General features: G+C 46.5%; 3 protein-coding genes across 5 annotated transcripts; all 3 read right to left on the bottom strand.

The window, feature by feature from the left end:
• Positions 1–5574: 5574 nt before the first annotated feature.
• On the bottom strand, positions 5575–8304 carry LOC123411371. Of its 3 annotated transcripts, none has more exons than XM_045104306.1 (5): positions 7981–8304; positions 7760–7894; positions 7567–7645; positions 7129–7215; positions 5575–6020 (listed from the first exon to the last, which is right to left on the bottom strand). In XM_045104306.1, the coding sequence occupies exons 1-4, from the start codon at positions 8011–8013 to the stop codon at positions 7175–7177; spliced, it is 288 nt and encodes a 95-aa protein (XP_044960241.1). In that variant the 5' UTR covers positions 8014–8304; the 3' UTR covers positions 5575–6020; positions 7129–7174. The 3 variants fall into 3 exon arrangements, with proteins under 3 accessions (XP_044960241.1, XP_044960240.1, XP_044960242.1); XM_045104305.1 differs by having other exon boundaries at positions 7133–7215; XM_045104307.1 differs by lacking the exon at positions 7129–7215 and having other exon boundaries at positions 7981–8188.
• On the bottom strand, positions 8107–10899 carry LOC123409594 (atherin-like). Its single transcript, XM_045102450.1, has 7 exons — positions 10889–10899; positions 9378–9810; positions 9053–9329; positions 8898–8951; positions 8450–8500; positions 8331–8381; positions 8107–8195 (listed from the first exon to the last, which is right to left on the bottom strand). Exons 1-7 carry the CDS (start codon positions 10897–10899, stop codon positions 8185–8187), a joined length of 888 nt encoding a protein of 295 aa, XP_044958385.1. The 3' UTR covers positions 8107–8184.
• Positions 10900–11832: 933 nt separating this feature from the next.
• On the bottom strand, positions 11833–13626 carry LOC123409593 (BTB/POZ and MATH domain-containing protein 2-like). The gene is made up of 2 exons (XM_045102449.1): positions 13534–13626; positions 11833–12621 (listed from the first exon to the last, which is right to left on the bottom strand). Exons 1-2 carry the CDS (start codon positions 13624–13626, stop codon positions 11833–11835), a joined length of 882 nt encoding a protein of 293 aa, XP_044958384.1.
• Positions 13627–15643: the final 2017 nt, after the last annotated feature.

The raw sequence follows: 15643 nt of genomic DNA, 5'->3' as shown, positions 1-15643 counted from the left end.
TTTTGAGACGGAGGAAATATAATATAGAATAGTAAATGCATGTGTTACTAATCTAAATTACTATCTTCTCTGTCTCAAAATTTTGTCTTAGATTTGTTTAGATATAAATGTACCTAGTCATGTTTTAGTATTTAGTTACATCCATTTCTAGAAAAACCTAAGACAAGAATTTTGAAATGGAGGAAGTATTTTCATAGTGGGTACTAACATAGAAATGGTAACACAACGATTTTCATTTATTAGCATATCTTGGTATGTGTGATGTTGTTGATAGTATGAGTAACCAACACTAGAGGAGAACAGAGCTTTAGTCCCTATTGAGAACGGTCTTTAGTCCCGCTTTGCCAACCGGGAATAAAGAGTGGGGAACTAAAGGGTCCGACCTTTAGTCCCGATTGGTCACATCCCGGGACTAAAGCCCTTCACGTGGCCGCGGGTTTGTGGCGGAGGTTGGAGGACCTTTAGTATCATTTGGTGTCATCGACCTGAACTAAACATTTTGTGTTTTTCTTATTGGGTTTAGGTTTTGTAGTTTATTTTTTTCTTTTCTTTTTGTGTTTTCCTTTTAAATCTTTTTCATTTCAAATATATTTTATGCTACTACATACTATACACGTTGATGCACGTATATATAGAAAGTATATTCATCATTCGCAGAATAAGTTATTATTCACCAGAGGTAATCTTACGATCGTTTCATAATTAAATTACATTTAAAATGCAAATAGTTACATTTCAATTGATTCGTTACATAAAGTTTGACATAAGAAAATAAAATATAGGTCATAAGACTAGAAAAAACGCATTTTATGTATATTTATACTATGTTTTTGTGTTTGTAATTTTACATGACATAAAATATTTTTATGGTGTCTATATATTTTTTTACGGTCTCCTATTACATATGAAATAAGATAAAATTTACGAAACGTAAAATTACAATGCATTAATATGAAAATAGAGGGGGTGAAGAATAAATATTGCTCACCCACGGTGAAGAAGAATATATATAGACACACACACACAATTTGATATATATATATATACAATTTGGAGATCATTACATGTAATGGTATTCTCCTCTTCTAGGGATGACCTCATTAAGGAAAAAATCGACACCCTAAAGGAAGAGAGAGTGAGCCCACGATGAGCTAGCGCCTCGACTCAGCGCTCCCCTCTCCTTCCCCCCCCCCCCCCCCCGGCCATGTCCGGTGCGTGCCCCATGGTGTGATGGCGTCTCCCATGACCTCGCCGCTCCCCTCTCCTTCGCCGGCGGCGGCCCCCCCGGTAGGTGGGGGGCCGTCTCTCTGATTTCCTCGCGCGACGCGACGGTGGGCAGACTTGGCGGATGAAGGTCATGCGGACGAATCGCCTGCGCACTCTGACGACGAGGGACGGGTGGAACTCCCCATCTCCCTGGCGCCGCAGCTGCTTGGGAGTTTCCTCGCCGCGGCGTGACCTGCCCGCGGGCGCGCGGGGACGGATCGCTGCCGGAGGATCCCGGTGTCCATGCCACGCCGCACCTTCCCGGTGACCTGTCCTTGGCCCGCCTCTACCCGGCCTGCTGTGTCGCCCGGGTTATGCCCCGCGGTGGCCGCCGGGGTTGGGGTTGGTTCGGCCCTGCCAGGCGCTGGTACCCCACTGCCCTGCGCGGCGGCGGCGCTGGTGCGGGCGGCGGGAGCTGCCCCTCGGGACATGCCTCCCCGGTACCCTAGCCGAGCGGGCCGGCTCTCTCCGTCGTTGCTCGGGCTGCAGGGTGCGTCCGCCCCGTTTCGTCCCCCTGTCCTCCGCTTGGTGGCCCGGAGCGTCCTTCCTCAAGCGCCCCCAGACAGGCTCCTCGGTCCGGCCCCTCCCCTCCGGCTCGCTCATACAAGGAAGCCCTCATGACGCGTCTAGCCGGTGATGGCCAGCCCCGGCCTAAGAGGGCCTCCCCGGCGGACCAGCAACCCCGCCCCGCGCCGTCTGCCCGTGGACACGCCTTGGAAGAGGGTTTTGGTGCTGGGTCGTCGCGCTCCGGGCGGGGTGGCTTGGACCGGGCGGGGAGGTCGCCAGAGTACTATGCTGGCACCTCCCTTCGTCGACCCCCGCCTGTTGTCTCGCGCCGCGGAAAACCCTAGATCTTTTATTAGATCGGACGGTAGCGTCGTCTCGCGCCGCGGTCCTTGCTGGAGGCATTGTTGTGGAGTAGGTGCTGAGTTGAGTGCACAGATGGTGGATCGGTGCTTTATCCTACACAATGAGGGTGGTGGATCTTGATGGCGTGGCACTGTGAATACTCGGTGTCTAATGTGTGGAAATGGACTCGCGCAGGGGGGGGGGGGTGACATTGTGTGATGTTGTGGTGGAGCCGATGGTAGAGAGGCTTGGCAAGGTCGATGTGTCTGTATCTTCTCTTAAGATGGATTGATGGAAGACGAAGGTAATGGTCCTTGCAGCGAGCGCATGTGATGCCCACTAAGAGTGCGCCAGACCTTGTGTGCCTCAGTCCAGGTATTGTGGCTTGGTTTTTTTTAGAAAAGGAGGATTACCCCCGGCCTCTGCACCTGGACGATGCATGCATCCATTTTATTAATTATTCACAAAGACCTTATAAGTAGTACATCAGTTTGTCCGAAGACACCATCTTAGCAACAACTATCGCTACTCCTAACCATTTGATGAAGGGGTGCCGATAGTTCGAGCCTAATACCAAACACACATCGCACCAAAGCCTAACATCTAAAGCCGGAGGCCCCAACCGAGCCACATGCTGGGTTTAGGGTACAAACCGGTCCGACGCACTCTCACGTGTCATCGCCGCCATCTTCCACCAATCCGTCTTCACAGAAGAAACTAGCACACCGACTTGCTAGACCTCTCTGCCATCGACGCCACCATGACGCCAGAGAGCTTCCACCTCCTGCACGAGTCCATCTCCATGCATCAGACACCAAGTCTCTGTTGCGCCACGCTGCCGAGATCCATTGCCATCAATGAGTAAGATGAAGCACCGCTCCACCAAAAAAACCGCCCACTTGTCCCTTGATACGTTTCCAACGTATCTATAATTTTTTATGGTTCCATGCTATTACCTTGTCAACTTTGGATGTTTTATATGTATGAATATGCTATTTTATATCTTTTTTGGGACTAACCTATTAACTCAGTGCCAAGTGCCAGTTTCTGTTTTTTTCGTGTTTTTGGCCCATTTTCAGACGGAGTCCAAATGGAATGAAACTTTACGATGATTTTTTTGGACCAAAAGAGACCCCCAAAGCTTTGGAAGAAGGCCAGATGGGCCACGAGGGAGTCACAAGCCCTCACTCCGCCACCCCCCCCCCCCGGGTGGTGGCGAGCAGGCTTGTGACCTCCTCGTGGACCCAACTGACGCAATTCCACCACCATAAATTCAGAAACCCCCAGAAAGAAACCTAGATCGGGAGTTCCGCCGCTGCAAGCCTCTGTAGCCACCAAAAACCAATCTGCAGCCCATTCCGACACCCTGCCGGAGGGGGAATCCATCTCCGGTGGCCATCTTCATCACCCCGGCGATCTCCATGACGAGGAGGGAGTAGTTCTTCCTCGGGGCTGAGGGTATGTACCAGTAGCTATCTGTTTGATCTCTCTCTCTCTCGTGTTCTTGAGTTGTCTTGATCTCGATGTACCATGGGCTTTGCTACTATAGTTGGATCTTATGATGTTCTTCCCCCTCTCCCTTCTTGTAATGAATTGAGTTTTTCCTTTGGAGTTATCTTATCGGATTGAGTCTTTGAGAACACTTGATGTATGTCTTGCACGTGTCTATCTGTTGTGATCAACTTGCGGGTTTGTGACAAATGGGAACCTACGCATATGGGTTGGCACATGTGGATTCATGTGAGTACTCGATGTATGTTTTGGTGATCAACTTGGGGTTCGTGACATTAGGAACCTAAGCATAGGGGTTGGCACAGGTTTTGACTCTCTGGTAGAAACTTTGGGGCACTCTTTGAAGTTGTATGTGTTGGTTGAATAGATGATTCTGAGATTGTGTGATGCATATCGTATAATCATACCCAAGGATACTTGAGGTGATAATGGAGTATCTAGGTGACATTAGGGTCTTGGTTGATATGTACCTTAAGGTGTTATTCTAGTACTAACTCTATGATGGATCGAACGGTAAGAATAGCTTCGTGTTATTTTACTACGGACTCTTGAATAGATCGATCAGAAAGAATAACTTTGTGGTGGTTTCGTACCCGACAGTAATCTCTTCGTCTCTTCCCCGCTATTAGTTACTTTGGAGTGACTCTTTGTTGCATGTTAAGGGCTAGTTATATGATACAATTATGTTATCATTGTTGAGAGAACTTCACTAGTGAAAGTATGAACCCTAGGCCTTGTTTCCACGCATTGCAATACCGTTCGTGCTCACTTTTGTTACTAGTTACCTTGCTGTTTTTGTAATTTGAGATTACAAAAACCTATATCTACCATCCATATTGCACTTGTATCACCATCTCTTCGCCGAACTAGTGCATCCATACAACTTACCATTGTATTAGGTGTTTTCGGGACACAAGAGACTCTTTGTTATTTGGTTGGAGGGTTGCTTGAGAGAGACCATCTTCATCCTACGCCTCCCGCGGATTGATAAACATTAGGTCACCCACTTGAGGGAAAATTGCTACTGTCCTACAACCCTTTGCACTTGGAGGCCCAACAACGTCTACAAGGAGAAGGTTGCGTAGTAGACATCATCCCTCAAGCCCGTGTACACCTCCAAGAATGACGTCCCCAAGAGGAAAACGACACCTGCGCGCCGCCGTCATCCGATCTACTGATCTAGGGTTTCCCCCGAAGGTAGCGGATAGAGGTCTTAAGCTTCTCCACGACGATGCCCCCAAGAAGGTGACGACGTAGAAGAGTGTTGCCATCGCGGACTTAGCAACAAGCCAAGAACAAGGATTTCTCCCGGATCCGCTCGACGAATTTCCGTCTCACATCGTGCGCACAGGCGACCACCGATCTCCGCCACCGCAAAGCAAGCTTGCCACTCAAGCCAGATCAGATCTGACCAAAGGGCCAACTACGCCTGCAGTTGACGAGCCAACCAAGTTCCTCCATGCCGTCGTTGATCCAAGGAGACGCAGCGCCACGACCCGATGCAGCAGCTGCATCTGCCGCCGCTCGCCGCCAGGAGCGAGCCACCGCCGCGCCAGGAACGAGCCACTCGGATCTAGGGACACACATCCGTGCGCCTCGATGCCCCGTGCCAGCCACGCGCGCGAGAAGGAGAGGCTCTGGTATACTAATGGCGCATCAGGCAGTGCATCATTAGTATAGCTCATGATGCGTCATTAGTATGCCTCCCAGGTGCGCCATTAGTATGCCTCCCAGATGTGCCATTAGTAATGAAAGTACTAGAGAGTGGTATAGCCAAAATAATGCTCTCTATAACTTTAGACAACTAAGTGTACTGTTCCTTGAAAAGTGGCAAAGTCTAACTACATTGGGGCATTTGAGACAGACATCACAGAGTTAACATATTTATTGTGTGCCAATTCCTTCTACTTTTCTTTTCCTCTCCAACAATTAAAATAATACGAGTTATAGAGTTACCGATTCATATAAACACCTCATGGTGCCAAACATCATAGGGCTTTATAGGTTTGTTACACGCTACCACTGTTCAAAACTTCAGTATTGTGCAGAAGCACACATGCTACAAATAAGCTGAAAGTGCTGGTACACAAAATTGCTAAAATTGTGGTGAAATCAAGAAACTTCAAGAACCAGCCTCTGCGACGCAGCATAGAACCTCACGATCTGGTCATCACCGTGGAATCTTTCCATCATCACCGTGGAACCTTAAGATCTGGTCATCACCGTGAAATTTCTAACATCATTACTTGAAATCAAATGCCATGTGTGATCTTTTCCATCATCTAACACATGTTTGATCGACAAATGCTGTATGACATGTTTGCCGGCGGCACTGTGTGAAGGAGACTTGTGGCAGCAAAGCATGGTCGCCCATCTTCCGCAAGATCATGTCCCTACAAAAATAGATGAATTGATCCAAGGGTTAGATCTACTTGATGTTGTTGCGAGCATTAGATGGCTCTTTCTGAACATCATCAGGCATTGTAACAGAACATAGGCGCAAATTACAAAGGTTCACAGAGTGACAGATCATAGGAACAAAAGAAAATCAGATCATAATGTGCAGAAACTAATTTAAGCCAAGTAGTTGAATGGGTTGATGGGTTGCTGGGGTTCTTACTTGCACATTCGGCCAAAACAGAAATACACAGACATTCCAAGTTCGAAAAAGGGCTAGTTATCTTAGTAGCTAACAAAAGAACATTCAAACTAAACTCTAGAAAGCGGCTATCTACTTCTTTTTGCGGGAAAGAGGCTATCTACTAACCGGAACAAAAAGATCAAGCATAATACACCTACGGAAAATGTACTTCCAGTTTGGAACAACATATAATCACTGCAAACTCAAGAACGTTGTTAGTGTAAATGAAGAAAATATTCGCTGTAAAAATTGTTAAAATTACTGTAAACTTGGACAATGGAGCACTGTAAAAAGGAAAAGCTTGGCACATATATAACTGTATGATTGAACTAGAAAACTATAAAAACTGAGTAATTCCATCTACTTAACCACTGTAAACCCCTCACATTGTCACCGCAAAAACAACTTTTCAGAATTTAAATTACTGTGACATAAAACAGAAAATCCATAATTTTAAAAACTGTAAATTGTGGTTCAACATACTGTAGAACACTATACATTGTGGTAGACATCCACTATAAAATATAACTTTTCAGAATTTAAATTACTGTGACATACAACAATAAATCCATAGTTCACTGCACTGTAAATTGTGGTTGACATCCAGTGTAAAACTAAATTTTCAGAATTCAAATTACTCTTACATAAAAACAGAAAATAACCATATTTTAATACCCTGTAAACTGTGGTTGACATCACTTTGAAAACAAGCCGTCGATTGTTAGGTTGAATTTGCAACATGAGCACCGCTGAATGCAAGGATCGTTAAATCCAATTACAGAACACTGATGACTGTTTCTGGAATATCAAATGTACAACTACATGCAGGTGAAGTAAGTATGCAGATAGAGGGTGTGTACCTACAGGATATCAAATCTTCTGTATTACAGATCTTAACTCTGAGCTCTATATTTGCTGTTTGTCAAGTTGAAAATATTTCGAGATCCCTATATGTGGATGCAGTAGAAAATAGGAACAACAAAACATGAAACATCAGACATTTGAATTACAATGTAGCTGATGAAAATAAGAACAACAAAACATCAGGCATTTGAATTACTATATGGCACTGAATGTTAAATGTCTTATTAAACAGCATGAAGTGTGGCAGCGAAATACGGAGGCAAGAAAGTATGTCCGCACAACTAGTTTATATAAGTTGCAGTTATTAAGTTGCTACAGGTTGCAGCTATAGAATATAAAACTTGGTAAGTTATAGGTGTCATGCCATACCCAACCGGGCACTGCCTATGTAGAACATAGAAACTACTGGCTTAATAATGTTAAAATCTACTTACCGGCGTTTGCTACTTCATATTTGTTTCTGGGTCCCGCGGACATTCTTTGTTCAACTTGCTTTTGCTTTTCTGTTTTTGCCTGCAAAGGTACAGGATCCAATTGTTCAAGAATCAAGGCAACATACATAATTAATTTTAACGAAGCAGATAGCAAGAACAGAAGAATAACTAGAGAATCAATCGTTACAATTACCTCGAAGAGATTCTTCCACTTGTAACGCACTCCGCTCTCCTTCATTCTCTTGATGGCAACGTTCATGTCAGCCTCACCGAATTCCCGCTGGAAGAACCTCTTCCACAGCACATCAGTGACGCCGGTAAGGTCCATCTGCCGGAGCAAAGCCATGATTAAAACTCACAACTGCATCCTCATCTGCAGGTAAGCGAAGATGAATTGGTCCGCGGAAAGTGTACCTGTGTACTGAAATTCGTAGACAGAACAAACATTTCAACATGTGAAATATATGAATTTTACCAATCTTATATCCCTGTCATCCAAATGCCGTGTACTGAACTCTAACGTCCTTTCTACATAGCCCATCTCATTTTCCCCAGAATCGTTTGCTTTCTCATTTAAAAGATCAACAAACGCCTTCCCCTTATCAGCTCTTAGCAACCTCACTGTGCGACTGCTCCAACATGGCAACAACACAAACATTACGAATGATTAAAATAATTCCAATCAATTAGATCATCGCCAGAGATTCATACAAGTAAGGCAAATATGATCAGCAAAATAAAAAATCATAACATCAACATTTTACCTGCTCTGTGATGAGAAACCTCGAAATTAACAATTGGAACCTTACTTGTCCCTGCATAACCACAGAAAATCTGTTAAAATGAGCAACTTAGCTGCATTATTTCAAGCGGCGCTCTTCACCTGCTCTTTGGGTGGAGAATTTGGGATTAAGCTTTGGAACTCCAGTCATCCCTAAAAAGCACAGGAGATTTTGATCAGGCAATCAGCTTAACACAGAGATGAAGCACAATACTGTATTATACTAGAGAGGATCATGTTGTCAGCGGGGTCATTCCTAGCTTCTGTATCTGCTTGATCTTACATTAATTCACTACTACACGCATCTTTTCAGTATTCACAAAAAAGAAAGAAATGACTGGTGAGGAATACAGTCGTGAACTCGCATTAGGTAAGGCCCTTTGGTTATTTACTCTTTCTTGCACATATAAAATAGTTTATCACCGTGTGCATCACGATGATGCAGAAGCCTCCTTTTGGGAAAAGAATGTATATAAAGTTATATGAATAAGGGGTGACAGGCGTCAGGGATAAAATACAGCAATTTACCACCATAGCAGCATTTTGTTACCTGTTCGTCGAGGTGGAGCCTCCGGATCATCGCGCTTCCAGGCCCCACCCCTCCCTTCAGAAAAGGAGGAAATTCACGGCGATTCATCAGATAAGCAGCCTGCGGAGCAACTGACCAAACAAACAGCAAAATTAAGCCGCGACATCGAACTGTACCTTCCCTGCTCGGAGGCGCTCCCGCGTCGTACCTCGAGACCCTGCTCCTCCCTGCCCAAAACACGCACGGCGAAACAGTCCCCCGGTTAGCCCCGCGCAGAACAATAACCTGCGATTCCCACGGAGGGGCCGGGCCGGGGCGTCGAAGAAGGCGTTGCGCTGGGCGTCGGTGCGGAGGAGGCGGGGCGCGAGGTAGGCGGAGAGGCGGCAGTGCGCGGCCGCATCGGGGAGGCGGAGCTTGACCTCGACCTCCATGGGAATGGGGTTGGGGATGGGGCTAGGGTTTAGGGGGCGGGGGCGGGGGGTGGAGGCCGATGCGCTGGGCCTTGGTGGGCGCGGCATCGGCGTGCGGGTGGAGGATGCGGAGGATCGGGTTGACGATGGGGTTGGACGTCGGCGGGGTTGAGAAGGCCGAGGATTCGGCGGCGGCGGCGTCGTCTTTGGAGCGGATGTGCTCCTCAATCTCGTCGCGTTCGGAGCTGTGGAGCTCGATGCGGGTGGGCTGGGGCCGCAGCATCCACGGCTGGATCTGGGTGGGGATGGGGATGGCAGTGTGGGTTTCGGGTGCGGCGAGCGGGCGAGGGTAGCGATGAGGCGAATGGATGGAGGAGAGGGGGAGGAGGTCAGCGGTGGGGGTGGGTGCGGAGGGTAGGAGGTCGCCGGCCGGGGAGAGGGTGGTGTCGGTGGCAGAGCGTGAGGGTGAGGAATGAATCGTGGACGAACGAGCTGGGGCCTGGGGCTGGATTCGGCTGTGGGTTCTGAATTATAGCAATGCGCCATTAGTAACCCTGGTTACTAATGGCGCACCAGCTGGTGATGCGTCATTAGTAGTTTTATAAAAATAAAAAAATATAGTACTGGCGCACTGGGTGAGTGGTGCGTCATTACTAGTTAAACTACTAATGGCGCACTCTATCCCGTGCGCCATTAGTATTTTTGGAAAAAAAATTGTTAGTAGTGGCGGACCGTGTGTGTGGTGCGTCATTAGTGTCCATCACACTAATGGCGCACCTGCACATGGTGCGCCACTGCTATATAGTAGTGACGCACCACTTGCCTGGTGCGCCATTAGTGTCTATATTATCTATAGCCCTTTTCCTAGTAGTGACTACATCAACCGATTTCCGCTTAGTGATCTACAAGGACATGTAGATCCGATCTACCTCTCGTAGATAAACATCATCATGATAGATCTTCATGTACGTAGAAATTTTTTTGTTTTCCATGCAACATTTCCCATCATGAACTGAAGAAAATTGCCGATCTGTTGGCCGGTATACCCGCATTCTCTGCTAAGCCAATATTCTAAATGAACTGATCGTGATTGTTTGGTATCGCATGATTTCTCTGGAGAATCGTATCTGGAGCTATAGCTTCCTAACGAGTACTTCCTCCGTCTCAAAATTATTTTCTTGAATCTTTCTAAATATGAATGTTGTAGTCATGTTTTAGTATCTAGATGCATCAATATCTAGAAAAAACTAAGACAAATTTTTAAGACGGAGGGAGTAGATATCAACGAGGGATCTGAATCCGTACAAAAGTTAGAATGTATTTGCTAAGGAACTCAATCTAGGATTTTTCAATGGAATTCAGAGCAAAGACGAGAAATCTAGAATTCTACGCAGAAATTAAGTTTGCTGTATGTTTAATTGTTTTTTGAGTTAAACTTAGCAACAAGTTCAGGGAGATAGAATGGACTTCCTCTCACCTGCAAATTCTAATAATCAGACTTGCGTAGGGACTAGGGATTCCATGAACCATCTCCGAATTAAGCATAGAATATAAAGAAACAGAGGAGAGCTAGCCATGGAGTCATTAAGCTAAACTACTCACAGGCCCTCCATCGCCACGACTGCCCTGGTTTTTCAGCATGGTTAATTACTACTCCCTCCGTTCCTAAATATAAGTCTTTTAAGCGATTTCATTAGAAGTCTACATACAAGGCAAAATGAATGAATCTACACTCTAAAGTATGTCTATATACATCCGTATATAGTCTACTAGTGGAATCTCTAGAAAGACTTATATTTAGGAACGGAGGGAGTAAGTTTCAACGGATTACATTTGTTTGGATCAATGTTTGAAGTACTTCTGAGATCTGTATGGAAGGCATATATATCAATATATTGTATCTATTAGTTTGCTGCAAATACCAAAATGATCAATGGCAAGAATACTTTGGTGCAGGTTTCTTGGCAGTACTTTGAATCTTCATAGGCCCTCATCTCAAGCAATCCGTAAAAGGAAATTACTATTACCTGGCGAGCTTGCATAAGGAACTGATACCTTTGAGAACTAAAGTACGCAATGAACTAACAAACACTGGCAAGAACCGAAACAAAATGGAAACACCTTTTTTCTACTTTTTTATTCAGGGAAGGGATTTATCTCCCAATTTAATTGAGGAAATCATAGGGCTTTGCACAAAGTTCCAAAGCGTAGCATGTAAGGAAATAGCAACATGCTGGAGGATACAAAGATGTCAATATGAAACATCCGCATACAAAGACATCTTGCGGGAAACTGAACTATGAAACATCTGCCAACAAGGACAGTGCTACACCGTGGCGGCAAGGGAGGAACTTCATCTATCAGTTACCCAATGGTACACACCCCTCGACTTGTTAAACACCTCTGCTGCTGCATCCATGAGTCATCTAGGTCAAAGTCGATGAGCCTTCATTCCCTTTTACTAATGCAATGACAAAGATTCAAAATAAGGGAAGTGAAAAAATCGCTGGAATGTATGAAGAACTAAACATTAATATGGTGAAGTCTTACTTTGCCGGTAGCACGCCAAGGATCATGTCCTTCATAATAGTGGGGCAGCTCCTGCACAAATCATCAAAGCCATCCGTGGCCACCACCACCCTCAGGTTCTCTGGACAACGGACGAACTTGCAGCACGCCTTCTTCAGCCCGTCGCAGCCATGCTGCTCGGCAAGCCCTAGTATTGTGGTGGCCGTGTTCAGGTCGATGTGCTCACACAACTTCTTCTCGCACATCACCCGGAGTCTTGGGAGGTTGTACCTTTCTGCCGCGACTAGCAGGTGCTGCAGCAGGGTGCCCTCCTTTCCATCTTCTGCAAGCTCTGGAAACGAGTCACTGTAGATGAACCCAAGCATGGCCTTGAACACCGTAGCATCCATGTCGTGTATCTCCATGACGGCGGCCATGGACGTACCTTCCTTCATGGGGCCAAAGAGAGCTGCTCTGAAGACGGCAGACCGTGCCGCGAGAACACAACGATGGGCGGCGAACGTCTCATCCCCAACCCGGAAGATCACATCGGTGCCGTCCCCTGCATGGAGAAACTCGGTGAAGTTTTGCTGCATGTCGGACGGTGGCACTGTGATGAGCACGGTGTCGCATTGTGGATTTAGGACCACGACGTCGCACCGGATGGTGAAGCTGTCGTTCTTGACATGTTTCGCCAAGGCTGCTTTCTTGATGTACTTGAACGCATGACGACGGTCCTTGCCTCGTAGCTCTAGTATTTTACTACCATCGATACGTGCCGGTTCTTGCTTGTCGGTCTCGTCAACGAAGCTGAAGACGACGTGGGCCTTGACGGGATATGCAGGATTTTTTCACTGTTTTAACTTTTTTCTAAACATGAGCATAAAATAAATCAGATTTAAAACCATTTCATGATCTGACCCTTTTAAAAACGTCACAAGTCGTGGCGTTGCTGTCCCACTATGCAACGTCTGTCTACCGTGACGTTGCTGCCCTACAGTGATACGCCTGTCTACCGTGACGTTTTTTTCTTTTTTGCAACGCCAGTCTACAGTGGCGTTGCAGACCCACTGTGAAACGCCAACAGTGCTGGCGTTGCTGCCCTACAGTGACACGCTTGTCTACCGTGGCGTTTTTTCTTTCTTGCAATGCCAGTCTAATGTGACGTTGCAGGCCGATTGTGAAACACCAACGGTGCTGGCGTTGCAGACCCACTATGGAACGCAGCGACGACATCCAGCCAGCCCACGGCATGCTGCCAGCAACATGTGTACTGCTGAAACGCCATGAACCATGGCGTTTCACTCGTGGCCTGCAACGCCACATTAGACTGGCGTTTGAGTGGGTCTGCAACGTCACATTACACTGACGTTTCTATGTGCGTCTGCAACGCCACATTAGACTGGCGTTTCTATGTGCGTCTGCAACGCCACGGGCTCTGGCGTTTCAAAAAAGGTCAGATCGTGAAATGGTTTCAATCGAAGTTCATTACGTGAAATACTTTCATCCCATGGGTCAAAATCGTGAAAAAACTCGGATCTGCAGTGGTGACCTTTTCCTCGCTGAGGTAAACAGAAAGTAATATACAACCGTCATAGGTACATGGCCTATACAAGATTTTCCAGCGGTGTCCACCGATGGTGAAACTGTGAGTGGTATGCGAGTGGCCTTGGACGACAACCGATGGTGAAACTGTGATGGAAAGGTTCAAGCGTGCGCGAGTGGCCTTGGACGACAACCAAGTGGTACCCGCTGGCGCTGGGAGTGGTATGCGAGGTGTCAGCACCGAGGAGCTTGCCGTCGGCGACGACGGATACACCGGCGAAGGACATGCCAGTCTAATTAATCTGCAACTCACTGCTGATGATCAAAGAACCTGGTGGCTAGTTAGCAGGCCCGTAGGAGAATTGGTGGGTGAAGCCTACTGGATTGCCCCTCGCGATGTCGTCGTCGCCGCCTGATTTAATCTGAATTGGCTCCGATTCCATCATGACAAGGGAGCGCAGAAGGTATAGGTATCCTACATGGATACGTATACACACGTACACGACTCATGATTAACTCTAGGACGGGTCTAGCCAGCGGGCTGCTCGCGAGCCGTCCCGAGTGACCCATCAAAAATAAAAAAATTGATTCCTAATATATAACAGGTAATAATTAATTTAAGAAACATATATTAGAAGACGTATCATGTAAACAGAAAATTCTTACAAAGCATCCATATAAACAGGTGTGAACGTATTTAATTTCAGTTTTAATTTTCTTGAAAATCATAACTTTTAAACCGTGCATCAGAATTAATTTTTGTTTTCACCGTTGAAACCCTTGTGACGTGTCTTCGAAACTACATCCCGCATGAGTATGTTTTAACAATTTTTTTGTGTGTAATTAACTCTCTATTTAGTGTAACTGTTTAGTCATTGATGTGCAACTAGTTGACAGTCGATGTGTAAGTTTTTTCCTTTAATTATGGATGTGCAGTTTTCACTTATGGCACCATCCAAATACTAGTCTCTAACAGTAAATGTATAATTTCGTCTACTGCCCCGGATAACTATCATGACAGATTGCATGATAGTCGCCGGCGTGTGAATGGCCTCCACACAATCGCGCGTGAGGCACTACCTTATAAGAGTGTGCCAACTCGCAGTCCTTGTGTGAGCAACTATGTCGGTCATGGTTTTCAACTCTCGCTACATTACGTGTGCGATTATGCGAACGGGAGCATGTAAATTTGTGGCCACACATGTGCGACTATGCCGACGAGAATGTGCAACTCCGTGATTGGGTCTGAGCACCTCCCGCAATAATTCATGTGCGATTATGCGGACGAGATTGTGCAACTCAGTGGCCACGCATGTGCGACTATACCGTCGAGAGTATGCAACTCCATGTCCGTGCATGAGCATCTGCCGCAACAGTACATGTGGGATTATGCAGACGGAAATGTGCAACTCCGCGCCACGCATGTGCGACTGTGCAGACGAGAATGTGCAACTCCGTGGCCACGGATGTGCGACTATGTCGATGAGAATGTGCAACTCCGCGGTCGTGCGTGAGCATCCTCGCAGCCATGCTCGTGCGACTATGCGGACGAGAGTGTGCAACCCCACGACAACGCATGTAGGACTATGTCAGTGAGAGTATGCAACTCCATCACCGTACGTGAGCATCTCCGGCACCCATGTGTGTGCGACTATGTTGTGAGAGTGTGCAACTCCGTGGCAACACATGTTGAACTATGCTGACGGGAGTACGCAACACCGCCGTCATGCATATGCGACTATACAGATGGAAGTGTGCAATTTCATGGACGTGCGTATGCGACTCTACCAATGAGGGTGTGTAACTCTGCTGTCACACATGTATGACTATGTCTATGAGAATGCAACTCTCTAACTGTGTGTGAGCACGTCCGCAGACATACATGTGTGACTATGCGGACGAGAATATGCAACTTTTAAGACTATGCATGTGCAACTATAGCGACCGCAACTCCAAGATCGTGTGTGTGCATTTATGCGAACGCGAGTATGTAATTCTAGACACAAATGTCGAACCAGCTCCAGCTCTAAAAAAATAGGGGGTGGTGACCTGCTCACTGGGATGCTCCGGTCTGCCGCCTCTTCATCGACCTCCAGGAAATCTACACCGGCGCTCCTCCATAACAGAGACACGAAAGGAGATTGAGGATAAGGTCTTTTTTGGGACAGAGATATGACAAAGTGGTAGATTTTTAGCGACGTGAGCTGCTGATTTGTCACGTAGCACGAACGTTGTGCACATTCAAATAGGGCCCTTGTATTTGCCAACCAGGTGGCACCTCGTGACCGTATGATTTACACGCAT

This window comes from Hordeum vulgare, chromosome 7H (genome assembly GCF_904849725.1).
Source record: "Hordeum vulgare subsp. vulgare chromosome 7H, MorexV3_pseudomolecules_assembly, whole genome shotgun sequence".
NCBI classification, from domain to species: domain Eukaryota; kingdom Viridiplantae; phylum Streptophyta; class Magnoliopsida; order Poales; family Poaceae; genus Hordeum; species Hordeum vulgare.
The sequence above is the reverse complement of the archived record's forward strand: the minus strand, read 5'-3'. Positions and strand labels throughout refer to the sequence as shown.